Source organism: Henckelia pumila, chromosome 4, assembly GCF_033568475.1.
Source record: "Henckelia pumila isolate YLH828 chromosome 4, ASM3356847v2, whole genome shotgun sequence".
NCBI classification, from domain to species: domain Eukaryota; kingdom Viridiplantae; phylum Streptophyta; class Magnoliopsida; order Lamiales; family Gesneriaceae; genus Henckelia; species Henckelia pumila.
This window is the reverse complement of record NC_133123.1, coordinates 128,211,629-128,236,067: the sequence shown is the minus strand read 5'-3', so window position 1 is coordinate 128,236,067 and position 24,439 is coordinate 128,211,629. Positions and strand designations below refer to the sequence as shown.

At 30.1% G+C, this 24,439-nt stretch overlaps 2 protein-coding genes across 3 annotated transcripts; both read right to left on the bottom strand.

Annotated features, from left to right (window-relative positions):
• Window positions 1-2,584: 2,584 nt before the first annotated feature.
• On the bottom strand, window positions 2,585-6,321 carry LOC140864063 (uncharacterized). Of its 2 annotated transcripts, none has more exons than XM_073267965.1 (6): window positions 6,023-6,321; window positions 5,782-5,874; window positions 5,646-5,712; window positions 4,204-5,402; window positions 3,230-4,104; window positions 2,585-3,113 (listed from the first exon to the last, which is right to left on the bottom strand). In XM_073267965.1, the coding sequence occupies exons 4-6, from the start codon at window positions 5,375-5,377 to the stop codon at window positions 2,769-2,771; spliced, it is 2,394 nt and encodes a 797-aa protein (XP_073124066.1). In that variant the 5' UTR covers window positions 5,378-5,402; window positions 5,646-5,712; window positions 5,782-5,874; window positions 6,023-6,321; the 3' UTR covers window positions 2,585-2,768. The 2 variants fall into 2 exon arrangements, with proteins under 2 accessions (XP_073124066.1, XP_073124065.1); XM_073267964.1 differs by having other exon boundaries at window positions 6,026-6,321.
• A 10,550-nt stretch (window positions 6,322-16,871) lies between these two features.
• LOC140865356 (protein IQ-DOMAIN 21) lies at window positions 16,872-20,088 on the bottom strand. The gene is made up of 5 exons (XM_073269970.1): window positions 19,841-20,088; window positions 19,624-19,730; window positions 18,476-18,766; window positions 17,857-18,228; window positions 16,872-17,699 (listed from the first exon to the last, which is right to left on the bottom strand). Exons 2-5 carry the CDS (start codon window positions 19,705-19,707, stop codon window positions 17,094-17,096), a joined length of 1,353 nt encoding a protein of 450 aa, XP_073126071.1. The 5' UTR covers window positions 19,708-19,730; window positions 19,841-20,088; the 3' UTR covers window positions 16,872-17,093.
• Window positions 20,089-24,439: the final 4,351 nt, after the last annotated feature.

The following is a 24,439-nucleotide window of genomic DNA, read 5'->3' as shown; positions in this document are numbered from 1 at the left end:
ACATTAAAAAACACCAGAAAATACACTCGAATATTTATAAATAATAATAATAATAGAAGAGATGGATAGATATATTGGCCGGACGTTACACTAGAAGAGAATAATCCAATTACGGACATTTCCGTATCCAGTTCAATGGGCTCCTTATCTTGAGTGTGAATTAATGGAGCTCTATACGATGTTGAGGGTTCAATGAATTTCAAATCTACGAAGTTTGAATTTAGAGCTGCTAAAGTGGGTTGGGTCTGTTGGGTTAACTCGTCTCGCACCGCTATATAGGTGGGTTGGGTTGAGAAATTTCCAACCCACCTAAATAGTGGGCCGGTCCATCCCGCCCCATCAAATGGTGGGTTATGGTGGGTTGCAGGCCAACACGTCGAAACCCGCCAAATATAACTAAAAATTAATGGGTCGGTCTGCCCCGCCAACTGGCGGGTTTTGGTGGGTTGCGGGTTGGCCCGCTCTATCAGCCCGTTTTAACAGTTTTAATTTTGATTATAATTTTATTGGTTAAAATCAATTAATACATCACATTTTAAAATTAGCATTTTACTTATGAACAAAACTTGAAATTTATCTTAATTAAATTAATATGAAATAGAAAATAAAAATATAAGCAATAGATTTTAAGTTTATGAAAAAATACATTTGAAATTCATTTAGAATTTATTCGAACCAATGAAATATTTTCGAATTGATCATTTTCCATTAATTTATAAATGAATATGTAATTAGAGGTGGCGAAAATTTCCGAAATCCCGACCCTTCCCGAATCCCATCCCATTCTCGTCCCGAAAAATCCCAACTCGAAATTTTTTCGATACGAATTTTCGGGATTTTTTCCATCCCGATTAATATCGGGAGAGAGATCGGGAATAAAACATTATCCCGACGGGATTCCCGATCCGTCTCGTAATAATATTATAATATATTTTATTAAGAATTTTATTAATATATTGAGCTAAATATTATTGGATTTCAACTCATATAACAATTAATTGTGAACTTAATTCGCATATTTGTTTATTTTGGAACGATCAAATTGTAGAATCATAAAATGACATTTTGTTTTTGTATATTTTTTTTTTAAAATTAATAAATAATTTAATTAATTCATATTTATAATTATCTAATTAGAACAAATATGTAGAACAAAAGATGTCATTTGACAATCTATTTAACAAAATTTATCTACTAATTTGTATTAGAATATTTTATTAATAATTATGCGATGCACTTCTTCTTTTGACAAAACTTTGAAGTATTATCCAAAATATTTTAATATTATATGTTTTAAGTTGAATATTTATTTTTTATTTAGAAATATAAGTTTCTAAATATTATTTTTATAAAATAATCACGTTTTTTGGTTTTTTGAAGGAAATGATCTTGAGCATGAAAAAAAAATTTCGGGATTCCATGTCCCTACCCGACGGGATCCCGCCCGAAATATGTCGAGTAGGGGATCGGGAGAAAAAAAAAATCGACTCTTTTTTAGAGGAGAATTGGGTATGAGGATTACGGGACGATTCCCGACCCTATTCCACCCCTATATATAATACCAAATATATAATGACAAAATAATTCATATAATCAAAATAAGTAAAAATTCATTTCATATATATAATCCAAAGATCAGACACAACGTATCGTTATGAATCATGATGCATAATTCCTTATCTTTTACTTGTGTTTATTAATTAATTAATTAATTATTATTATTATTATTATTACCATCTGTGGACCAACATCAGGTAAAATTTTTCATTTCCATGCGAGTTCTCCACGGAACAAATCGAGAAATACAGCATTTTCCATCACTATAAATGATACAAGTTTCAACTAATGTAAATATATAGTTTAACACATTTTCTAATAATGTATTAAAAAAATTTCAATTCGATATTGCTTATTTATCTCTTTACAGTTTTCGTCTCCTATATTGATATTCTAAGACTGAAATTTGAAACAAATCGAACCAAAGTTGTTTATTCTCACTTCAAGAATGTGAAAATTGTGTTTTGTCCAAAAAAAATCTATAACAAACATGAATCCCTATATAGGTAGTTGGAAGTACATTTTCAAATGCATGTGCTTGTGCATTGCTTGGACCAAACATAACATGTGTTTAGAACCCTTTTTGCCTAGAGTTGGCATCAATGCATTATCAAAGTGATCTATACACAACTCTTTATTTGTCCTCCAAACATCACATCACATCACATCACATCATACAAGTAAACATTTTGCATCAGCAAAGTTGATCTGTGCCGGACTATATATGACATGCAACCAAAATTTGAAGAACATAGCTATTCATGTCAAAAGGCAGAAATTGTGCTTTTCAAGCTACATTTTCAGACAAGGTCTGCCAAAGGAATTGTTTATACTGTACAAATGAAACACAAAATGATATAGTAGTTGAAACTTGAAAGACATGTTCAATCCAACGACTAATTGTTTTATACCGAGTATATTTCATCAGGTAGCTAAACTCGATCAATCCGAAGAATGATTTTGAACCAAACAATAGATGCATTTCAATGCCATTGACACAAATAATCACCATAATCATGAGGTTTAACGCACATTTCAAGAAATTAAGTTGATAAGAAATATCAATGATCTTGAGTTATAAATTGAAAACGAGATCTTATGCTAGCTATACAAATTTAGTATAAAAGCTTTAAAGCATGTGAGATATAAATATACCTTAAAACTTCTTGCTACAATATTGACCTCTTCTTCATGTTATTAACAGGTCAGAGCTATTTTTTCAGATGTATGATCCCATTGCATGCAAGGGTTCCCTCAATATCTCCAATGATCCTAGATATCCGTACCTCAAGTCCTCTCTGAACTTCTCGGAAAAGGGTTCGAATACTGTCAGCGAACCGCTTCATGTCGAATGTTGCAGGCTTTTCAATGTCTTCTGTATCACATACAAAACCCGATGCGATCTTGGCTTGCACTTCCATCAGTTTTTGACCTGTTGCGACAATATATCTCTGTAGTTGAAAGGTTTCTTCGAGAAACTGCTCCAGTATTTTGGTTTCATCCTCTGTTTTAGCAATGTCGGAAACTCCACTGTTCAAATTCAGGTTGTTCTCATGCTGCAATATATACGGATAAGAGGACAAGATTAGATGACCGACTCATAAACATCTAATGTAAAGTAAGCAAAATTAAGATAAACTTCTTGTTCTTATGCTTACGGATTAGAGCTTACCATTCTCTTACAAAGATCATCGTTTTTGGTCTGAAGTGACTGATATCGATCCACCTGTTTGTTCAAGAGTGATATAAGAGGATAGAATCCCTTCAGTCCACAATCCCCATTTTTGTTTCCACCATTTTCATTACTTTCTTGCTTTCCTGTAAGCCTCTCGAGCATGAGTAATTGCTGCTTAAGTCTCTTAATCTTGTATGACACACCGAGAGCGTGGATATCCATTTTCCAGTTACTTTTGTTGCTTGATTCTTGGCTTACTGATGTTGATGTTTCCGAACTTGCAACATCCTCAGACCCGACACTCTCTTGCTGGAAAATATTGGTCCCTGATTGAAGTGTCAATACTATATCCTTGAGCGGTTCGTTAGATGGGATATGATCAGCCTTATCATTCTCCATTTCCTTGGAAATTTCTTCAGCTATTGCCTTCATTTCTGGCTTTCTCTGTCCTGGTTTTCTTTTAATAACCTTTACATTCGACCAAACGGGGTCGCGGACAGCGACTGCATCGTGTAGAGAGGGGTTGACATTTAGTTTATGGAGATTTGAAGGGTTGAACTGCAATTGCAATTGCTCTTTAAGTTTGTGTAATTCAGCTTCCCGGTCCAATAGTGTGGCTTTCAACTTCATCTCTTCTTGCTTCAGTTGAGTAAGTTCATGATCTAGCCCTTCAATATGAGACTGTACCCTCTTTGATTCGAGTTCCATGCTTAGCATACGCCAACGAAATGCTTCTAGCTTTTCGTCTTTGAGTCTCAGTTGTTCTGCAAAAGCTTCTAATTCAAGGTAATGCCTTTGCTCAATAGCAATCTTATACTTTTCTGCCTCAGAGTTGACCCAATTCTCCAAGTGCTCGACATCAGATGTTGACTCTAGGGCATCCAAATGGCAAAGTCAATAAGAAAAAAATCTCAACAACTAGAATTTAAACAATTAGAACTATATAACAAACTATCAAGAACTGATCTTACGTGTTTCCTCCGTTCCATCAGTTGAATACGGATCAGATACAAGGGAAACAGCTTCGAGCCCTTTTCTCATCTCGGGTTTTTCATACTCTAGATGGTAGTCCTTCTTCATAGATCTGAAATTCCCAGCATCTAAAGACATCATGGCCCTCCCTGCAAATGCATGTGACTTTGAACTTAATTGCTTAGATAACATATTTCTTAATGAATTTCTCTCATTTTTCGATACAGAAACGGCCCTCAACCTCGCTGTTTCTAGCTCAGCCTGCTTTCTCTTGGCCTTTGATTCTTTCACTTCTTTTAAAAGCATTTGCTTCTCAGCTGTATCCAATTTAGATTTCCTTAACATAGCCGACAAAATCTGGTCTTTCTGTTCTGAATCTTTACGCATTTTAACAAGTTCCATAGATAATCTTTGAGTCATCAATATAGACTGCTCCTTTTGATCTAATACTGAATCAAGCTCTTCTCTTGCTGCTTCAACTTGTTTAAGGGCTCGACCCATCTCTGCTTCGAGCTGTCTTTGGTTAGACACGAGCTCAATAAACGCAGTTTTATGCTTTGTAATTTCACCGGAATGACGTTGAGCTTCATGCTTAATGTTTTCTCTCAACTCCTCAACTAGGATTTCAGCCTTTTGTAGCCTTTCTTCAACCTCTTCTCTCTTCTTCTGCTGTTCATCAAAAGATTTATCCTTTGACAACAAAATAACCTCCTTTTCTTTCAATTTCTCGTTCAACTCGGAAATATCCGTATCCTTGTCGTTCTCAAGAACTCTAAGATCATTCAGTAAAGCGCCTATTTGCTGCCTAAGTTTCTTTCTCTCATCCAACCACTTCTGCTCTCTGGATGAAATTATGCTCACAACTTTTTCATTAGCTTTTGCATCTTCGCTTCGCCGTTTCTTTAATTCTCGTATCTCTTTTTGTGCATTCTCCAGCTTATGGAGAAGCTGAGTTTTAACGCTATTGTTAGACTCCTCTCTTTGAACTCTCCAAACTAGCAATCCCAGAAGATGGGCACTGCATTGAAGCATCCTATTTCTTATTTCTGACCATCTAGCATCACAAATTTCAGGCTCTGGCAAGAATTTAAGAGCAAAAAATGCGCAAGAAACACCGTAAAATATCGGATATAATCCATCATTTTTCTCTTCAGAAACACAATTTTCATCCATCACTCGGTTTCTAGATCAGCCACCTCTGAACAAAAGCCACATAAGGGAATCAAGATTTAAAAAAGTCCACCTCAACTGGAACAAAATCAAGAATTCTTTCAATAAATTCAAGGGTTATACGTATTATCCATTCGATTCTGCAAACAAAATTATATTTACCCCGACACAGAACCCGAAAACCAGAGTAAATATGAAAAACTTCCTCAAATTAAACAGTACAACTAATGTCCAAACAAATTATGAAATTAACTAAAACAAGTAAACTTACAAGAACTGGAGGCTAAGTGCACTTCAATCAACTCAAGAATCCCTCTTTTGGCAGGCATTAATTTCACCTAAAAAGAAGAACCCTTTTGGGAATCAATTTCTGCTTTACAAGAAACAAGCTAAGCAGAAGAACCCACCTGAAAAAGGCTGGAACCATCTGTTTCTTGCTCCAATTATCCAACATAAATCATCAGAGAATGCCAAAGGCATGAACTTTACACGTGGAAGGACTGCAAAATCAGTTTTGAAAAAAAAAAAAGGTATACTGTATAACAGAATTGCAGAAAAAGGCAAACCGAAAAAACAAAAAACTGAATAAAAATATTTCTTTTCCCTGGTTTTCAGTGCTGACCCCCTAAAAACCCCACTCTAGCAAACAACCTTTTTTCCCATTCTGCTTCAGTTTACGGCTTTGAATGTAAGGAGCAAGATGCGCCAGATTCCAGGTAATTTTGTCGCCATTGATACATAGGAAATCGAGTTGATAAACAAAAAATAATGCTGCATCTTTATCAGAGTATCAAGAATTTTCTTTGATAATAATATATAAGTTGTATTCTTTCCAGGTTGGCTTGGCTGCTCTATATAGCCCCACAAGGAACATGGATTTAAAGCACTGAGTTTGAAGAAATTACCACAGGGGGGCCATGAATTATATGAGGCACATATTCAGTGACATTTATTTTTGTCCTTCAAGAATATTTATGGTTTCAATAATTCCTTTTTTTTTCCAAGTTGTATTCATTTATCTAATATAATATATAAAAGACATAAAAACTCTCGTAACGTTGTTGCATGGATCAATTTTAACACGTATCAATTTTATAAGACGCATCTCCTACTTAATTCGATTCATAAAAAAACATAATATTTTATTGTAGATATGAATTAGATGGACACGTCTTATAGATATAGTTTCACAAAAGAGTCTCACAACATGGTTTCATGGATCAATTTTAAGACGGATCAATTTTACAAGGCGTATCTCCTACTTAATTCGATTTATAAAAAAAAGCATAATATTTCATTGTAGATATGAATTAGATGGACACGTCTTATAGATATAGTCTCACAAAAAATGAAAAAATGATTCTGGAAAATTTGACGCTCACTTGTATGTTTGGCAGAAGTATATAAATAACATATGGTTATTTATTCATTAGTGAAACATTTCTGATTAAAAAAGAGAGCATAATTGGTTAATTACATGGCATTCCAAAAGTTTGGTCCACTTGGAAGTTGGAACGGGATTTCTTAAACAATTTATTCAATCCTAAATTGGAGATATAACACCCAAACACATGATATAATGATTTGTAAGACCATCACTTATATTTTTTCATTTAAAATAATGAATTGCATTACATGCAAAATTCGTGTGACCTCGTTACAATTGTTGGATCGGATATTTAGATACCACACCAATGTTTACAACCAACTAACAAGTTCACATTGGAATTTATTAAAAAGAGAAATTTCAGCTAAAACGAAATTTTAAAAAAAAATTATAATTGAAAACTTAGAAGGAATGTTTTTAAAATCGGATCGGTTTAGCAGCGAATCGGTCACGGGTTCGGTTCGGTCCGAAGCAATCTCAAAAACCGTTTTTTTCTGGTCAACCCGCTTGGAAACGGTCAAACCCGTTCAAGAATCGGTTGAACCAACTTTGAACAAGTAAATCAGTTTAAAACTGGAGCGATCGGTTTACCTAATTTTTTTTCATTAAAAATGAATTATTTCTTATATTCATTCCAAAAAAATGTATTCATATATTTAAAATATAAAAGTTTTATTTTTGATTATATATACATTTTACATGATTATTTGGCTTAACTTTTTTAAAAAAAAAAGTATTTTAGTAATATTTAAGTTTATTTTGATTTATTTCTTGTTTATAAAATATATAAATAATTAAATTTGATATTTCGATTATATATATATATATATATTGTTGTTTAGATCTTAAATTTTGGTAAATATATTTTTTTATTATATATATGCATATATTTAATATTTTTAAAATAAAAAATACTAATTACTATATTATATTATTATTTTATGTCATATAATAATATTCTGATCCGAGCATCTGGTTGAATCGATCAGATCGATTGAATAATTTTTAAAGATTTTTCAGTACGATTATCGACCCGATTATAAAAAAACTGCTTTAAGGAAAACAATGAAAGAGGGGCACTTTTTTTAAATTAAAAAAATCCTAAAAAACTTCAGTACTAATACTTTAACTTATATAAAGTTAAATTGAATGATAGATAAAGTCTATTAAATAGTGAAATCCACCAATAAATAAATTCAAAGAACCATTTTGAAAGTAATAAAAAAATTTAAGGGAGGAGTTATTCTGAGAAAAATAAAAGAAGTTTTACCAAATAAATCGTATACCTCTTTAAAGATTTTGTTTTATGATGAAGAGTGTATACATTAAGTTTTACAAATTTTGAGGAAGTCGAAGCAAGATTGTTCAAATTTCCATCCCGAACAGCTAGAATGATTTGTTATTTTTCACATAAATTAAAAAAATATATTGAAAAATAAATTTTCCAAAAAAAATTTCATTTTTTATTTAATTATTTTTTTAAAAGAATCAAGTTTCTAAAACTCGGTTAACAATGGTATATTATTAGTGGAAAAAATGATAAAATTAATGTAGAAACTGATGAACTATATATGTGGGACAATTCAAAAAGGAAAAAAAAAACTATATAAGTATTAAGTAAGTCTCTTGTGATACGATCACAGATATTTATCCGTGAGACGGGTCAGTTCTACCCATAACTATAATAAAAAAAATAATATTTTTGACATAACAAATAAATTTTTAATGGATGATCCAAATAAGAGATATATATCACAAAATTGACCAATGATCGTCTGCATGAGTTTTTGTGTTATGTTATTTACTTAAAAATACATCCATGGTGCTGGATTAATCCTGATGTTAATAAACAAATAAAAAATTTGAATTTCATGTGAGATTTAAAAATTTATGGGTTTTGAACTCTAAATTTGATTATATGTTCGATAACAAAAAAAAAATATGTTATTAAAAAGCAACATTCAATTTTTGGGGTAAAAAGTTTTATAAAAAACAATTTGGGGTAAAAAAACGAGAGAGAGTACAATATTATGATGTATAGATGTTACATTTGATACATACATAATTCAAATCACAAATCTTGTTTCCATTTTTTTCTCCTGTTCAAATCCTATCAACAATAAATCAATATTTGCTTTCAAGTTTCAACAATCTTAACAAATTTTTTTTCCCTAATCGGCTAAACAAATCTGTATAAAACATAAAATTTCCGGACCAATTAAACAATGTTTCCAGTTTTATCAACTGCCTAAAAAGTCCTACCGTAATTTTAAGTGTTATCTTTGGGATGATAGCAAAATAAACTTAGAGGGTGTTTGGTTAAACTTATTAAAAACAGCTTATAAGTTGTAGGAGCTTATAAGGTAGTATTTGCAACCTCTAAAAATAAGTGATTATGAAGATTCTCTTCACAAATTTTTGAAGAGAATCTTCATAATCACTTATTTTTAGAGGTTGCAAACACTACCTGTTTTAGACACTTATAAATTGTTAGGTCTTATTTTAAAAAATAAGTTGTTAAAGTGTTTGAATGAACTTATTTTAAACAAGTTAAAGATGTTGATATGTTTGGTATTAAAAGATCTTTTGAAGAGAATCTTCATAATCACTTATTTTTAGAGGTTGCAAACACTACCTGTTTTAGACACTTATAAGTTGTTAGGTCTTATTTTAAAAAATAAGTTGTTAAAGTGTTTGAATGAACTTATTTTAAACAAGTTAAAGATGTTGATATGTTTGGTATTAAAAGATCTTTTTAGTGTCAAAATTACGAAAATGATATAATTATATGAAGGTAATGTAAATATTATATATATACGAATTTTTTTAAAAAAAATTTATGTTAAATGTTAAACTTAAATAAAAAATTATTTATATTTTAATTTAAAAAATCCGTATGCTTTAAATTTTTTTTTAAAAATATTTAATGTAATGATATTTTTAAAATTACCCAATAATATCTTGATAGTTTAGTTTTTTAAGTTCTAGGAAAATTATTGAACAAAACCTTATTTTAAATTATATATATATATAAATAAAACAAATTGATAAAGGTTGAAATCTGTATGAAGATGGAAGATTTAATCTATTAAAATGAAGAAGTCAAAGACAAATGAAAATCTGGGAGAGATTCCGTGCAAAAAAAAAAAGGAAAGAAAACAAAAAAAGAAAAAAAAAAGAAGAAAATCTGGGAGAGAAGAAGTCGAAGGCTACGCGAGGGGAAGCTTTGATTGTGTAGGTAAAGTTAAAAATGGATAGAGGGTATGGTGGACATACGTGAAAATATATAAGGATAATATTGAAAAGCAAAATATTAAAATAAGACATTTTCTTAAAAAGTAGGGGTGCATCTACTTTTTTAAAAACAGCTTATAAGTTGTCAAACAACTTATATTGACAGCTTATAAGTTGTTTATTAAAAAAATTTACCAAATACTTCAGAGCTTATAAGTTGTTTTCAAGAGCTTATAAGCTCTCCCAAACACCCTTTTAGTCGAACTTCGTTTCTAAAAATAACCTATTCGAGCATTAATTTTGTGAGACCAGAAATGATATCAAATATTTATATCGGTGAGATGAATCGATCTGCCTATAATTATAATCAAAAGTAATACATGATGATGTTTGATAAAAATGAGTGTCCGGGCTATCAGAGTAGTGAAGTGGGTCTGACGAGATGATCGGGCTGATGAGGACGATATACAGTCTATCCTTCCCCAACCAAGGTGCGGGTCCACTCCGATGCTTAAGCCAGACTTAGAAAGAGAGTGTGCTTTTTATGCAAAAATGAGTATAGTCCCTTTAGGATTTTAGATGAACGTAAAATGAGTATAGTGCCTTTAGGATTATCGATGAGATGAATCGATCTGCCTATAATTATAATTAAAAGTAATACATTTGACATAAAAATAATATTTTTTCATGGACCAAATCAAATAAGATATTCGTTTCACAAAATTAACTCGTAATATCATAATTTTTGGAATCTAACTACATAGTATACGCCTTTCTAACCTTTGCTAAAACAATGGAAACATAAATAAAATAACATAGTTTTGTAAAAAAAAAAATGGAAACATTAAATAATATAGTTTTGTTGTCCCCTTAAAATCCTAGTTTTATACTCTCAAAAAAAAAATCCCAGTTTTATATGTGTATAAATATACTCATACTAGTCTCCATGTCTACAAATTTGGATAAGATAATATAATTCAGTTATAAGGTCAATTCTCGTTACCTATTTATATGCACTAAATAAACTATTAGGCTAACGTGGCAGTCTTCAAATCGCATTAATTAGGTCAATTGCGGTATTCAAAGGAAATCAAAAGAAGTGTTGACTAAAAAATCATTTACTGCTATAACTCGAACATCAAAATTTGTTTTAGAATATCCTCTGCGTCATACTCTTTTAGACTACTCTCTTTTTTTTCATCCTTTCCAAGTATATAGTTTTGTTTTCATATTTAATGTTATTTTTCCTATTTTCTTTACCATTTTATCCATATTAAATTGATATAATTGACTATTTGTATAATTATTTTATTTTATTAAAATTTTCATTAAATAAAGACAAAATGAAAAATTGATTTACAAAATTTACGTTTTCAAACACTTTCTTAATCTACGTAAAAATATGCATAATCTAAATGAATGAGACGGAAATAGTGTTTTTTTTGTTTAACTACATTAGCTAATACTTCCAATGCTACATTTGTTTCGAGAATGGGGTCATTCTTCGTTTTAGTGGAATTAGATAGCATTTAAGTGAGATTTGAAATTGAAAATATCGTTTTAGTATTTGACAAGTTGAGATTTCAAAATGTGATTGATATTTGATGAGATTTCATATGATTTCAATTAGTTAAGTGAAATTTGGATAAAATTGGTCGGATTTCACGGAATTTTTTGGGATTTGAGTTTATAAAACAATAAAATTAATTTTAATAATACATTTATACACTTTACTTATAAATTTTAAGTTTTCTTTATAAATTTTTTAAAAAAATATCATTTATCCAAAATTTATACAATTAAATTTCAAAATATATTTTAAATTTTTGCTAAACACCAAAATGAAATTCTAATTTCGTGAATTTAAAATCCAATTCCAATTTCAAATCTAAATCCAATTCCAAATTCAATTTTTTAAACATCTAAACACACCTTAAAATTGGGTACGAAATTTGAGCCCCAAATCTTTGATTTTCGTGGTGTGTAACTGTGTATGACGTGACTGTAAATATTGACAGTAATATTGCATGGCCTAACTTCCTTTTAGTCATGACAACAAAGTGTACTCGAAGGAAAATCAATTCTGAATAATTTTATTTTTGGATTTTGATTATTTTCACATTCGAACACTTATTTCCAGAATGAATTTAAAAACTAAAGTAAGGAATTTTAATTGGTATATAACCTCTGAATTCTGATACGATTGTCAAATATTTGGTTCTACAATTCAAATCAATGATAAAATTACTCAATCTCGTATCTAAGAGCTCATATCTCAATATATGATTAATAATAATGTTGATAATGCTAATGTAGCAAAACATGGATCATTGGATCGACTGTTAGTCTGTTGGAGTAATATCCTACACCGCTTGACTCGTGGATAAGATGACGAAGGATGCATATATAATAATATGAGAATAATATATAAATCAACTTATTTGGATAACATATACAACGGTGAATGACATAATATTTTATATAAATTGAGTCAACCATTGTAGAAAACAAAATGGATAATTAGAGATGTCAATTCGGGTTGGCCCTCCCGCCATTAAAAAATGGCGGGTTGGGTTGAAGAATTGGCAGCCCGTTTAGGGGTGGGCCGAAATGGGCTGGCCCGTTTGGGCTGCGGGCCGGGCCGCCAATTTTTTTAAAAAGTTTTTATTATAATTAATATTTTAAATATTTTATGTATTAACGTATGATTGATAAATTTTGAACAATTTATATTGTTTGAAATATTTTATATATGATTATAAGTTCTAAATGACTTATATAATTTATTATAACTTATGTTTAATTGATTAATTTTAAAAATTTATATTATTTATAATGATTTATTTATTTTGAATGATTTTTTAAATATGTATGTCATTTATAATTGTTTATATATAATTTTTTAAATTTATTTTTTTAAAAAAATATTTTTTGATTTTTTGGCGGGTTGGCCCGCCCAACCCACAACCCATGAAGGGTTGGGTTGGGTGGGATATTCCCAACCCTCCAATTTGGTCCGGCCCGCGCCTCCCCGGCGCCCCGCCTAATGGCGGGCCAAGGCGGGTTGGGGCGGGCCGGACCGAATTGACATGTCTATGGATAATCAATCAATTATTTATCATTCACTTTAAGAGATGTTTTATGGTAGCTTGAATTTAACTGTTTATAATAGTACATTATTTCATGGATGATATTAATTACGTAGATTATTATCATCAAATAATTATACTATAATGTACCGTTTGGTACAAGTATAATTAGTACTTGTATAATTTATCCTATCCAATCCCGCGTTTTTTTCGTCATATTATTTATTCATCTATTAATTATTTATTTTACATCAATCAAATAATTAATCATTTATTAATCAATCAAATCACTGAATTTAAGTTACTATATTACCCTTATAAATAATATTATTCATATTTTATTTATTCTTAAAAGGACAAAATGGTAATTTAAATTTTTAATACAAAATCCAATCAATCAAATCAAATAAACTATAATCTATCAATCAAATCAAATACTAAATTAACTATCATTTTCTATTTATTTTATATTACATTATATTACTTATCCAAGTATTATTTATCCTATCCTCGAACCAAACGGTGCCTAATTATATCTCTATTTAGTAGAAAAAAATTATCTTGTAGAAACCCTTGAAACCATTTTCAAAAGTACAATGAATTAAGTAATTTTAAGAAAACAGAAAGATATGTTTTTATTAACAGTACTTCATATTTTTTTTTAAATGATGTTAGTCGTAAATGACTCGTAATAAGTTTAGGGTCTCTCATATACATATATTAAAAATACGTGGATTTTTCTCTATCCAACTTAATTGGTGACATTATCGTTATTATAAATATGCATTTAACATATGATGATCATTTATATGATGACGATAGGGACACCAAAGAAACCATCTCAATATTTCATTTTCTTTCCCCACACTCATTTAATTCATTCCCTAAACGAAAATCAAACGAGATCTTTTAATTCTCGTTCTTTTTCCACCGTCATAAAAAAATAAATGAATGAAATGCGATCTTTTCATTTTCATTATTTTTCCTAAGCTTGAGTTTTCATTCAATTTTTGCACTTCCAACTACAATTTTCAGTTTATATAGTTCACTTTTTACAATTTCTTAAATCATATAATCTTGTATAGTTGCATGATATTTTTTAATTTAAATATCACTATCTAATCACAAGCTGTACAAATACATATTCATGAATAATTAATAATATTTGCCAAATTTAATAAAGTCTCACACAATTTAACTTACATAGTAAAAATTACCCGCTCTAAAATAAACCAAATACGCACAATTTTCTCTGAGTCATTGCTATTAAATGCGAAAGATGTAACTTAAGTGTTTGATTAGAGCTTATATGCTTTTAAAAAACTTATAAATTTTTTCTAAAAGTATGTGCCAAGTAAAACTAATAAAATTTGGGTGATGTCAAAAGTGAACTAGATGAAGTAAGACCAAAAAAATCGAGTGACTGAGGAAAAAGAGATTGTAGGATTTTTTAGTAGTGAAGAATAAATTTATATGATCTTAAAAATGAAGATATAATGGTTTCCAAAAAAAAAAGAAGAAGATATAATCCTACGTTTTTTAAATAGCTTATAAAATCTTATAAACTTAGTTTAACTATTATAAATTATTTTATAGCAAATAGTTTGTAGAAACCTATGTAAATTAAAAGATCTAGCTTCCAATAAATTTTAAATGACTTAGAAGTTACGTTGGCCCACCAAACTCTAAGTTAGATGAGTACTTAATGAAATAATAATAATTTGTCATCCTCTTTAATCATGCTATAAATGCCCGAAGCAATTAAAAGAAAAGAAGAAAGAAAGTTTCGAGAAAAAGTACCACAAAAATAATAATTTATACTGTTATTTTTATAATTATTATTGTGTCTTGTACATACAAATTAGACTGATTCCATTAGTTAGGACCAGTTAGCACTTAGCAACTAGACATAAAAAGCACTACCATCCATTGATATAGATAAATCTCGAGTTCGAGACCACAAGTTGTAATATTTTCTTTGAAATTTTTTCGTTTAATTAGTTTTGAAATAATGAAATTTCTAAGATCTGTCACGGGCGTCCGAGTCTGTGGACAATTCAAAGCTGGAAAAGGAATCACATTATTATTGGATTGCAATTTGCATGTATAAAGCAAGCGATCCCCGTAAAGATTATCTGTTTATAGAAACTAAAAATTATTACTTTATGTCTCTCTTTTCACCGACAATCATACATGGCCAATTTTTTTTTAATTTGTAATAACCACCGACCACGTACTAGCTAGTTCAATCTATATTAGTAACTTCAAATTTTAATTGTAATTTAATATTATAAAACATGCTTAAGATAAATCAACTTAATCGTTTGAAATTATATATATAAAAAAAATCAAATCAACATATATATAGTTTTAATTTTTTGTAAGATAGAATCCGTGGTCGTTGCCATTTGATACATACTGAGTAAACCCCATGACCAACATATTTGGTCGAGAAAGTGATGGTAGAAAAAAACAAACTTATTATTAAGAGTTAAATATTTATCTACTCCACTTACTCGAATACGCTGAATAACCATGACAGGTTGGCCATTGATATGTATACCTTGATACTTGAAAGAAAAAAGAAAACCCACTCAATATACATGTAATCGAACTTGGAAGTACGTTTGTGTGGTATCTTTCTAGGAAATTCTAAATTTCGACCGGAATTTTAGAAAATAAATAAAAATTTTAATATCCATTTTGGATTGGTCACGAAATTCAAAAGTTTGAAACAATATGTGATACATCAATTTTCCATTATTGTCGATAATAAGATGAAATTTTACAAGTTCAACAACTAAGGGCCTGTTTGGTAGATAAGATAAGGGGTTGATTAATTAATAATCAGTCATTATCATTTGTTTGGTACGTTTTTTGGCTATCTCAATGGCCCGTCAACGGCCCGCACTGTACACCTAAAATGGCAGATAATTTAACCCTGCTGAGCCACGTGATTATTTATGTTGGGGCAAGGATAAAGTGCATATTTACTATTCTACCCTTTATAAATAAATATAAAATTCAAAAAAAAATTTCAAATTGTTTGTCTTGTACAATACGCTACTGGGAGTGAATGAAATCTTCAAAATTAATAATAATAATATATGTTCTTTTCGAAAATTGTGCTAAACCCAATGAACAGATTTACTACCCATTTTTTAATTTTAATTTATTTTTCAGATAATATTATTAACGAGAATAATAACATATAAATTGATTAATTAAAAATAAATAATAAATAATAAAATAATGAGAAATATTAATTAAAGTAATATGAATTCATTTAATAATATTATATTAATTATACCATTATCTAATAAGAACAAATTATTGATGGATGATAAGAAACAAATTTATTTAACTAATATTGACAAATATAGTTAAGATGAAGTATACGTTTTAAGTAAGAAATACATATCAATAAAATAATAAAAATAATGAATATTAATATTTAAATTAAATTTAAAAATTAAAAAATAATTTAAATTTCAAATAATAAAAATATTAAGAGTTCCATCACTATTTATTATAAAAATATTTCATATTCTTAAAAGTTAAAATGAGAATTAAACTGCATAATAAAAAAATAAAATTTTAAAATTTATGACAATGTTGTTACTAATATTAATATCATCATATTATTATCACATTTATTTTCATTTATTATTATTTATACTAGTTATTATATTTTTTTTTATTATTGGGGGTATTTTTGTCATTTCGGGGTAATACACAAAATTAATCAATCATATTAAAATCATACCAAACATCATATATTTTATCACGATACATTATTTGTCCTTACATCTCAATATATTATCACTTCAATTACATATCCTTTCACTATCCTATCATTCAAACCAAACAGACCCTTAATAAATATCCATCCACATACACGTATTTCACAACATTATTAGGCATTATAGTTTATAAATAAACAAACATATTAACTTATTAACAAACATTATGCTTTCATCACATTAATTAAAAAGAAATATTCAAAAATTTAGGCAAAACTACGTCTCCAACCTTGCATGGCACTAACCAAGGCCCTCTCCTCACTACTTGATTCCGGGCTACGGATCCACTTACCGGGCCCATGATTATTATCTTTTGGATTTGGGCTTCTCGGTGCCTGATATGTCGTTCCTCCACCCGAACTCGATGTCTCGTAGCCCAGCCCGAAACCGTTTCCGGTTCTGGTGGATGAGTTCCATTGGGCCGTTGGCGGGCTTCTTTGCTTAGCCAGGCCTTGGTTTCGGATTCTTGCTTTGGCGGACTGAGTTGGGGCCATGTAGCTAGGCACATCATCGGAGCTCAATCGTCGCGGTTGTCGGTCTGTATATGGGCTCGAATCGATAGAATCTCCCCTAAATCGGCCCATGTTGACATTTTCTAGGCCCAATTGTGTAACATAATCCATTTCCACTGTTTTCTCAGACATGTCATCCAAGGTGGTTCCACACTCCAACTTATGCCGGGGGTAGTATGGCTGAGCCGCCATCCACTGCTCGAGCATGTTCCAACCCCACGGTGGCTTGTTCGTTCGGTGTTCATAGAGTTCGGTTCCGTCCCCATTCATGTGGGATTGAAGTAGAAAGTGTTCGTTTTGCTGCAGGATCACATTGTAAGGCCAAATGTTCGTTAACTTGGTCACAACCAATAAAATAAAATGCAAGAAAACATTCAAGATTCTTGCCGATGATAGAGAAGGATTCAGCTTTGAAACAGTTAAAATGAAGATTAACAAATGCTTAAAAATTTCAAACCTGGTAAGCAAGAGCATAAGCTAGAGCCCTTTCCCTTCTCATTTCAAGATCAGGCAATTTTCTTGAAGAACTTTCCCTTATCTTACTCATACTCTGATTCATCTTGTCCCATTGTCCATTCTCAAACTTCTCTATTTGATTCCTTTTCTTCATGAGTTGATCTCCACCCGATTTAAGCCTGCCTTCTTTTTCAAGCTTGGATTGAAGCTTTTCCTGGATTAACTGAAGTCTATTCGCTCGGACTCGTGCCTGGACCCGTACAAGAGCTTGCATACACCGCATTGTCATCTGCGCTTGCTTACGCACATTGTGACCCCTCACTAGAGCTTGAAGCCTGACCAAGCCCTTTAAAGCGCGCAATGCCCGTCTTGCCTAAAAGTTGGATATAAGTAAAAATATTTATTGGGAAATAGTTTTGTTGATAGAACTTCTAGAAATAGGAAAAACAGAGGAATCCCTCTCGAGTATCAAAGCTTAGACTTTAGGGAGATGGAGGACTTTTATACTAAGAATGAGTAAGATCCTTCTTTCAAGTAATGGTGTTGTTGGGACCAATTATCACCATTATATAAATGTTATTTCTATGCTGCTGGAAGTAAAATGGATCAGATAAAATTACCAGATATCCTCTGTAATAAGATTGTATAAGAATTGAAGCCCTTTCTTCCTTTGACTTGCGGCCATAACCAGCTAATCTAACAACTTTAGCAGCCGCCTGAGCTGCTGCAACAGCTGCCTCAGCCGCTGCTGCGGTTGCTGCAGCCACGGCTATAGCACGATCTTGATCCTCAGCCGCTGGAGACGAGTGCTCGCTCCCCCCATTTGTCAGGTCTGGAGAACTTTCTGCAGGGAAATGCTCGAGGGATACAACCTCTGGTGCTTCACACTGCCATTTTTCTTCATTACCGACCTGAAAAGTTGTCCGGAATTCACAAACAACATGTTACATTCAGCACTTTCTTAGGCCTAATAAGTAGTAAGTCAGCTCATGTTATATCTTCAGCAACAAAATTAATCCACCGTGACAAAAACATTAATTAATGTGCATGTATTCATATTTCTCCGATTCAACGAAACCCAGAGTGTAAAAATTTCAAGATCATTGACATCAGTCTTGGCACTGCCATTTCCTCATGAGAAACCAAGAAACAACAAACGAAACGCGATCTAATCATCAGATTTCATAAAATAAGTGTAAAATGACAAAATAATATTCTAAAATTACATCAAATATTTTGCAATCATACGAAAAGGGATCGATCAACAAATAGCACATGATTATCAATGTGATCTGATGTGGAATAGCAAGGTTGGAAAGAAAGCAACAGGGCATGATCCCCTGCTACTTTTCCTTCAGTCCATAATGATAGGGGACCATATGAATGACCCAAATTTCATGAAATTAATGTGCTTCGATTTCATAAAAAACTAAAAATCAATCAATCACTCACTAGGGATATAATCTAAATGTGTCCAAACAAGAAATGGGCCTAAAAATTGAACATTTAATTTGACTGGACGTACAAATACAATTTCAAGAACTTTCCCTTTTATATATCTAATCTCTTGTGTTACAATGGCAGCCACAGTAGATCATAGCGTTCATGCATAATTTGTGAAAAATTACAAGTTTCAACTCTCCATAAAACCAAATACTGCATGATTGCAGTGCTTGTAATTGGATTATCAACAACTACATCAACACAAAAATGACAAAAAAAGAAATCAAATTTACACAGAATCAAATCTACTGAACAATGATCAAACCTTCTTGTCTGGCAAATCTCTACCAGGAGATTGCTTGAAAACTTTCTTCACCGTCCAAAGCCACCCACTTCCTTTCTTCCCCATTTTCAGCGCAAATGATCATACACCTTCAAAACAAAGAAAAAAAAAGGCAAAATTATGAAACATCCCACCAGTGCAAAAAAGAAAAAGGAAAAAATCTTTTAGAAATATGGCACGATCAAACCCCGCAAATTACCCAGAGTCCTCGATTCATGTCTTGTAATCTCCGAAACCCATTTCTTGAAACACAGAATACGGAAGGCCTTTTCAAGAAAATGTGAACGATGTTTGTTCTATAAAGGGAAGAACATGTGAGGAGGAGTAAATAAAATTAAAGGGGTGATAGATAAAACTGTGTGTGTTTTTGGAGAGAAAAATGGCCTCTACTGGTGTGTGTAATGAATGAGCAGTAGTCTTAGTAACTGCTGCCTTTCGCAAATTTGCCGTTGGTATTTAATCTTTTCACGAGGGGTAGCTGATTCTTCTTTCAGTCCTGTGTATAGTTGGGATCGACCATTTAGACATCGACATGTGTCGTACTTATTTTTCGATATACTAATCATTTGTAAAACCTAAACTAAATATTGTATGAAATAAGAATGTGTAAGCATATCTTATCATTCACGTCAAACGATTTATTAGATATTTTAAAGACTGGCCTAAAGGATGGTCGTTAATATATTATCAAATTTCTAGCTCAAGCTCGAGTGATTGAGCACCTATATAAGTCGATGTCAAGCTTAAGCATTTCATGTGCAAATTATTCAAGTTTTATCGTCTAAATTGGAGTATAATTTTGTCGGATATGATACATATATCTGTATTTCAATGCTTTTAATTTAATTTAATGTATAATAAATAAATACCATTGGCCATTAAACACTAATAATGAGATACCATAGCCTATTTAATATAGATTTAATTTCATTTGACATCCCAACTATGTTTCTTAATTGTCTGTTGAAGTACTTTTATTATAATTACATGTAACAAATAAATGTAACAATGTGTCTAGCTATTTAAGTATCTGATTATTTGATTTTGATAATCATTTTTTTAATTCAATTAAGACAAATGTAAATTACACTGCAATTAAGAAGATCGACGTGTGAATTTTGGGTTGCACGCATTTCGAATTATCATGTTAAAAGTTTCGTGGAATTCGAGGGATCATTCAAATAGTCAAATATATAACAGATCAAACATTTAGTACCTCATGAGCGTTGAGATAAAGTTCTTTAATACCTCAATTTACTCTCCTATCTACTCCTTTAATTTAAATGTTTGAATGAAACATTTTTTAAAATTATAATTCTAACAAAAAATGATGATATGTGAATCTAATTCAAAAAATTTCATGGAAAAAATTATTATATCACATAAATATTTATATTTTACAAAAAAAAAACAATTATCCGGCTAGTTGGAGCAATTGAGATAATCTCAACATACCATAGTTATGTGGCATACGAGTGAAGATGGTGTTATAATTTTGAAATCAAGATTCTCATAATTAAGATTGGTGAGATGTGGAAATCTCATTTTCACCAACAATTTGTATTCCAACCTCTAAATGTGGTTGAGAGATTAAAAGTGAAAAATCAATGAAGGCTATCCTTTTTGCTTTGGTAGATGGCTGCCTTTTGCTTGCATGTAAAGGGATATTGACTCAAAAATTTGGAAGTTTTTCAGCGTCCACGCAAATGAAATTTGAGGTTATCACCTATGTCATGAAATGAGGCTAGATGCATCGGAAGATATTCGACGAAAACTCTCCGATGATCAAGTCATTGATCAATCCAAAATATATACTTACAAAAATTAAAAACTTTTAATAGAGGATATCACTTTAATGCGATAACATTGACCTATTTATAATATTTTCAAGGATTTAATGGGCCTTCACCCTTTCTGGCCTGACTCAAATTTAGTGACATTCGCTATTAATGATTTAAATATAAATCAAATCCAATAAAACGTAGATAAACTTCAATATAATAAATTAAGAGTATTTTTGTGAGACGAATATTTATAATAAAACCAATATTTTTTGCATAAAAAATAATATTTTTTATGAATAACTTAAATAAGATATTCATCTACGAACTTGATCCGTAAGACCGTCTCACTATGATAAATAAAATATAAGTTGGTCATTATTTGCTGGAGATTATAAGTAATTAATGTTCTTTACATTAACATCTTCTGTAAGTTTGTGGTTCATTAATGGATTTTTTTTTTGGTGATAAACACCTTTCAAACTGTTTACTAAAGAAAATGATTGGTGTCAAATCAGAGTCTAAAAGACATTAGTTCATTATAAATTGTATGCAGTTTAAGTACATTTACAGTTGAAAAATTTTTGGTTTCGTAAAATTTTTAAAAGAAAAAAAAATTAAAGCAGTTTTAACAAACTTTTTCTTACCGAAATTAATCAAATTGGGTTCAAGTCATGGGATTTCTTGACATAATTAATTGGCACTCAAACTCTCAGAGACATGACTCATGACTGATATGAATCGAGTGAGTCCATTCGTTCATATTTAAAAAAAAAAACCAACTATTTTTTTAGCTTCCATGTACTTCATGCTTTTGACTTCTTTGCAACTTTAATAAGGACATTCACAACAATGAAAACATTTCTCCCTCGAGTAATCTCTTGTGAGACGGTCTTTTGGATATTTATCTTTGAGACAGATCAATCTTACCATGTTTATAGTAAGAAGTAATATTTTTGGCATAAAAAATAATTTTTTCATGAGTAATTCAAATAAAAAATTCATCTCACAAAATTAACCCGTGAGATCGTCTCACAAAAATTTTTGACTTCTCCGAAATATTTGTAGACTTATTATTCCACGTCATCTTTCAAATATTACACATTCTATAATCAAATATCACAACACCCAAATATTTGTGCACCCCACTTCCACTTCCACTTCCATTTCCACTTCCACTTCCACTTCCTTACTATTTATTTATTTCTCAATTAAATAAAATGATTTATTATTTTATTTTATAACAACTAATATAATTAATTTACAATAATAAAAGTTTAATTTAATTTTAATATAATATTACAATGTTATCTAAAAATAAATTGATATAACAAAGCAACACAAAAATTTGAAAACTTATAAACAAAAATACATCATATAAAACAACATCTGCAAATTTTATTCAGTCCAATTTTAATTTCTACAAGCCATTTTTATTCAAATGCTTCACATTTTATTATTTAAAAAATAAATAAATTAAAAAAAATGAAACTGTGTGCAGCTCATGCTGCATGCAACAGTTATATATATATATATCTATATATATATATATATATATATATATATATATACCAATTTATTAAGTGAGAGGGTTTTTGAGAAACCAACTTGTATTATTATGATCTTAATTTGAATTTCAAATTATTTGAAAAAAATGGTGGGAAATAATTAATATAAATATATAATTCATGATATTTTAACTACTTCTTATAGATTTATGACTAAGAGGGTGTTTGACTAAACTTATTAAAAAGAGCTTATAAGCTCCTAGTGCTTAAAAGCTGTTTTACGAGCTTATAAGCTGTTATAACTTATTTTAAAAATAAGTTGTTAAAGCGTTTGGGTAAACTTATATTAAACATCTTAAAGATGTTGATATGTTTGATATTATAAGATCTTTTTATTGTCAAAATTACCAAAATGAGTATAATTCTATGAAAATAAAATTTTGAGTTATACACATACGAAAATAATTTTAGAATAAACATATATTAAAAAATAAAATTGTTTTAATATTTTAGTTTAGAAAAATTTATGTGATTTGTAATTTTTTTTAAAATAATATTTAATATTTAATAGGTGGAGGATATGATGGAGATTTATGAAAATATTCAAGGATATTTTAGAGAGATAGAATATTAAAATAAGATCTTTTTGAAAAAATTACCTGCTCCCTTACTTTTTTAAAAACAGCTTATAAGCTGTCAAACAACTTATTTTGACAGCTTATAAGCTGTTTTTAAAAATTTTTGTCAAACAAAATTTGAGAGTATAAGCTGTTTGAGAGCTTTTAAGCTCTCCCAAACACCCTCTAATATTTAACCCAAGAAACATTCATTTTGTTCCCATAAATTTATTAGGTTTTTTTTCAAAATTAATTTTAATAAAAAAAGTAAAATTTTTCGTCACACACAACGGATGTGCAAATACGCTAGAATGTCCGAACACAATATCCGAAGAGGACATTTGGAATTTTGAAGAGATGTCCTGCTACCTTGAAAAATCATTGAAAATATATTTCAAAATTTTTATTATTATGATTTAATAGTATATATGTACACAAACATATAACATTTGTTAGATATATATTCAATAAACAATGTCATTAAATCATAGATTTTTTAAACTAAGTTTACACGTTATAAATTTAGTTTTTTTTTTAAAAAAATACTATTTAATAAAAATAAAAAAGCACAATTAATTGCTTGGAGGCCAAAATTTAAAATTCAACTTAGGCATTGAAAAATCTCAAATATCACAAATCCTTATGTGATTTATAAACTTAGGGATGAGAAAAATATTGAACTTTTGTATAATGAGGTTATCGTGTTGAAAAAATTGAATTTGCTAAATTTTTGGTAGGGTATGATAACGATACCTACTTTTCGGTACGATAACAGTATGAAATTTGAAAATTTCGATATATACCAGAATACCGAAACAACATAAAAAAATTTAAAAATATCCAATAGTTTTATACATTTTTAAAAATATAAGGTTCATTTCGATATAAAACG

Excerpts from the sequence above, each read along its gene's own strand:
- LOC140864063 (XM_073267965.1), bottom strand. The coding sequence starts at position 5,377 with ATGGATGAAAATTGTGTTTCTGAAGAGAAAAATGATGGATTATATCCG. Across the intron at positions 4,105-4,203 it reads TGATGGAACGGAGGAAACAC|AGTCAACATCTGATGTCGAG; the intron begins GTAAGATCAGTT and ends TGGATGCCCTAG. Across the intron at positions 3,114-3,229 it reads ATGATCTTTGTAAGAGAATG|CATGAGAACAACCTGAATTT; the intron begins GTAAGCTCTAAT and ends TATATATTGCAG.
- LOC140865356 (XM_073269970.1), bottom strand. The coding sequence starts at position 19,707 with ATGGGGAAGAAAGGAAGTGGGTGGCTTTGGACGGTGAAGAAAGTTTTC. Across the intron at positions 18,767-19,623 it reads GAGATTTGCCAGACAAGAAG|GTCGGTAATGAAGAAAAATG; the intron begins GTTTGATCATTG and ends ACAACTTTTCAG. Across the intron at positions 18,229-18,475 it reads CTTATTACAGAGGATATCTG|GCAAGACGGGCATTGCGCGC; the intron begins GTAATTTTATCT and ends TCCAACTTTTAG.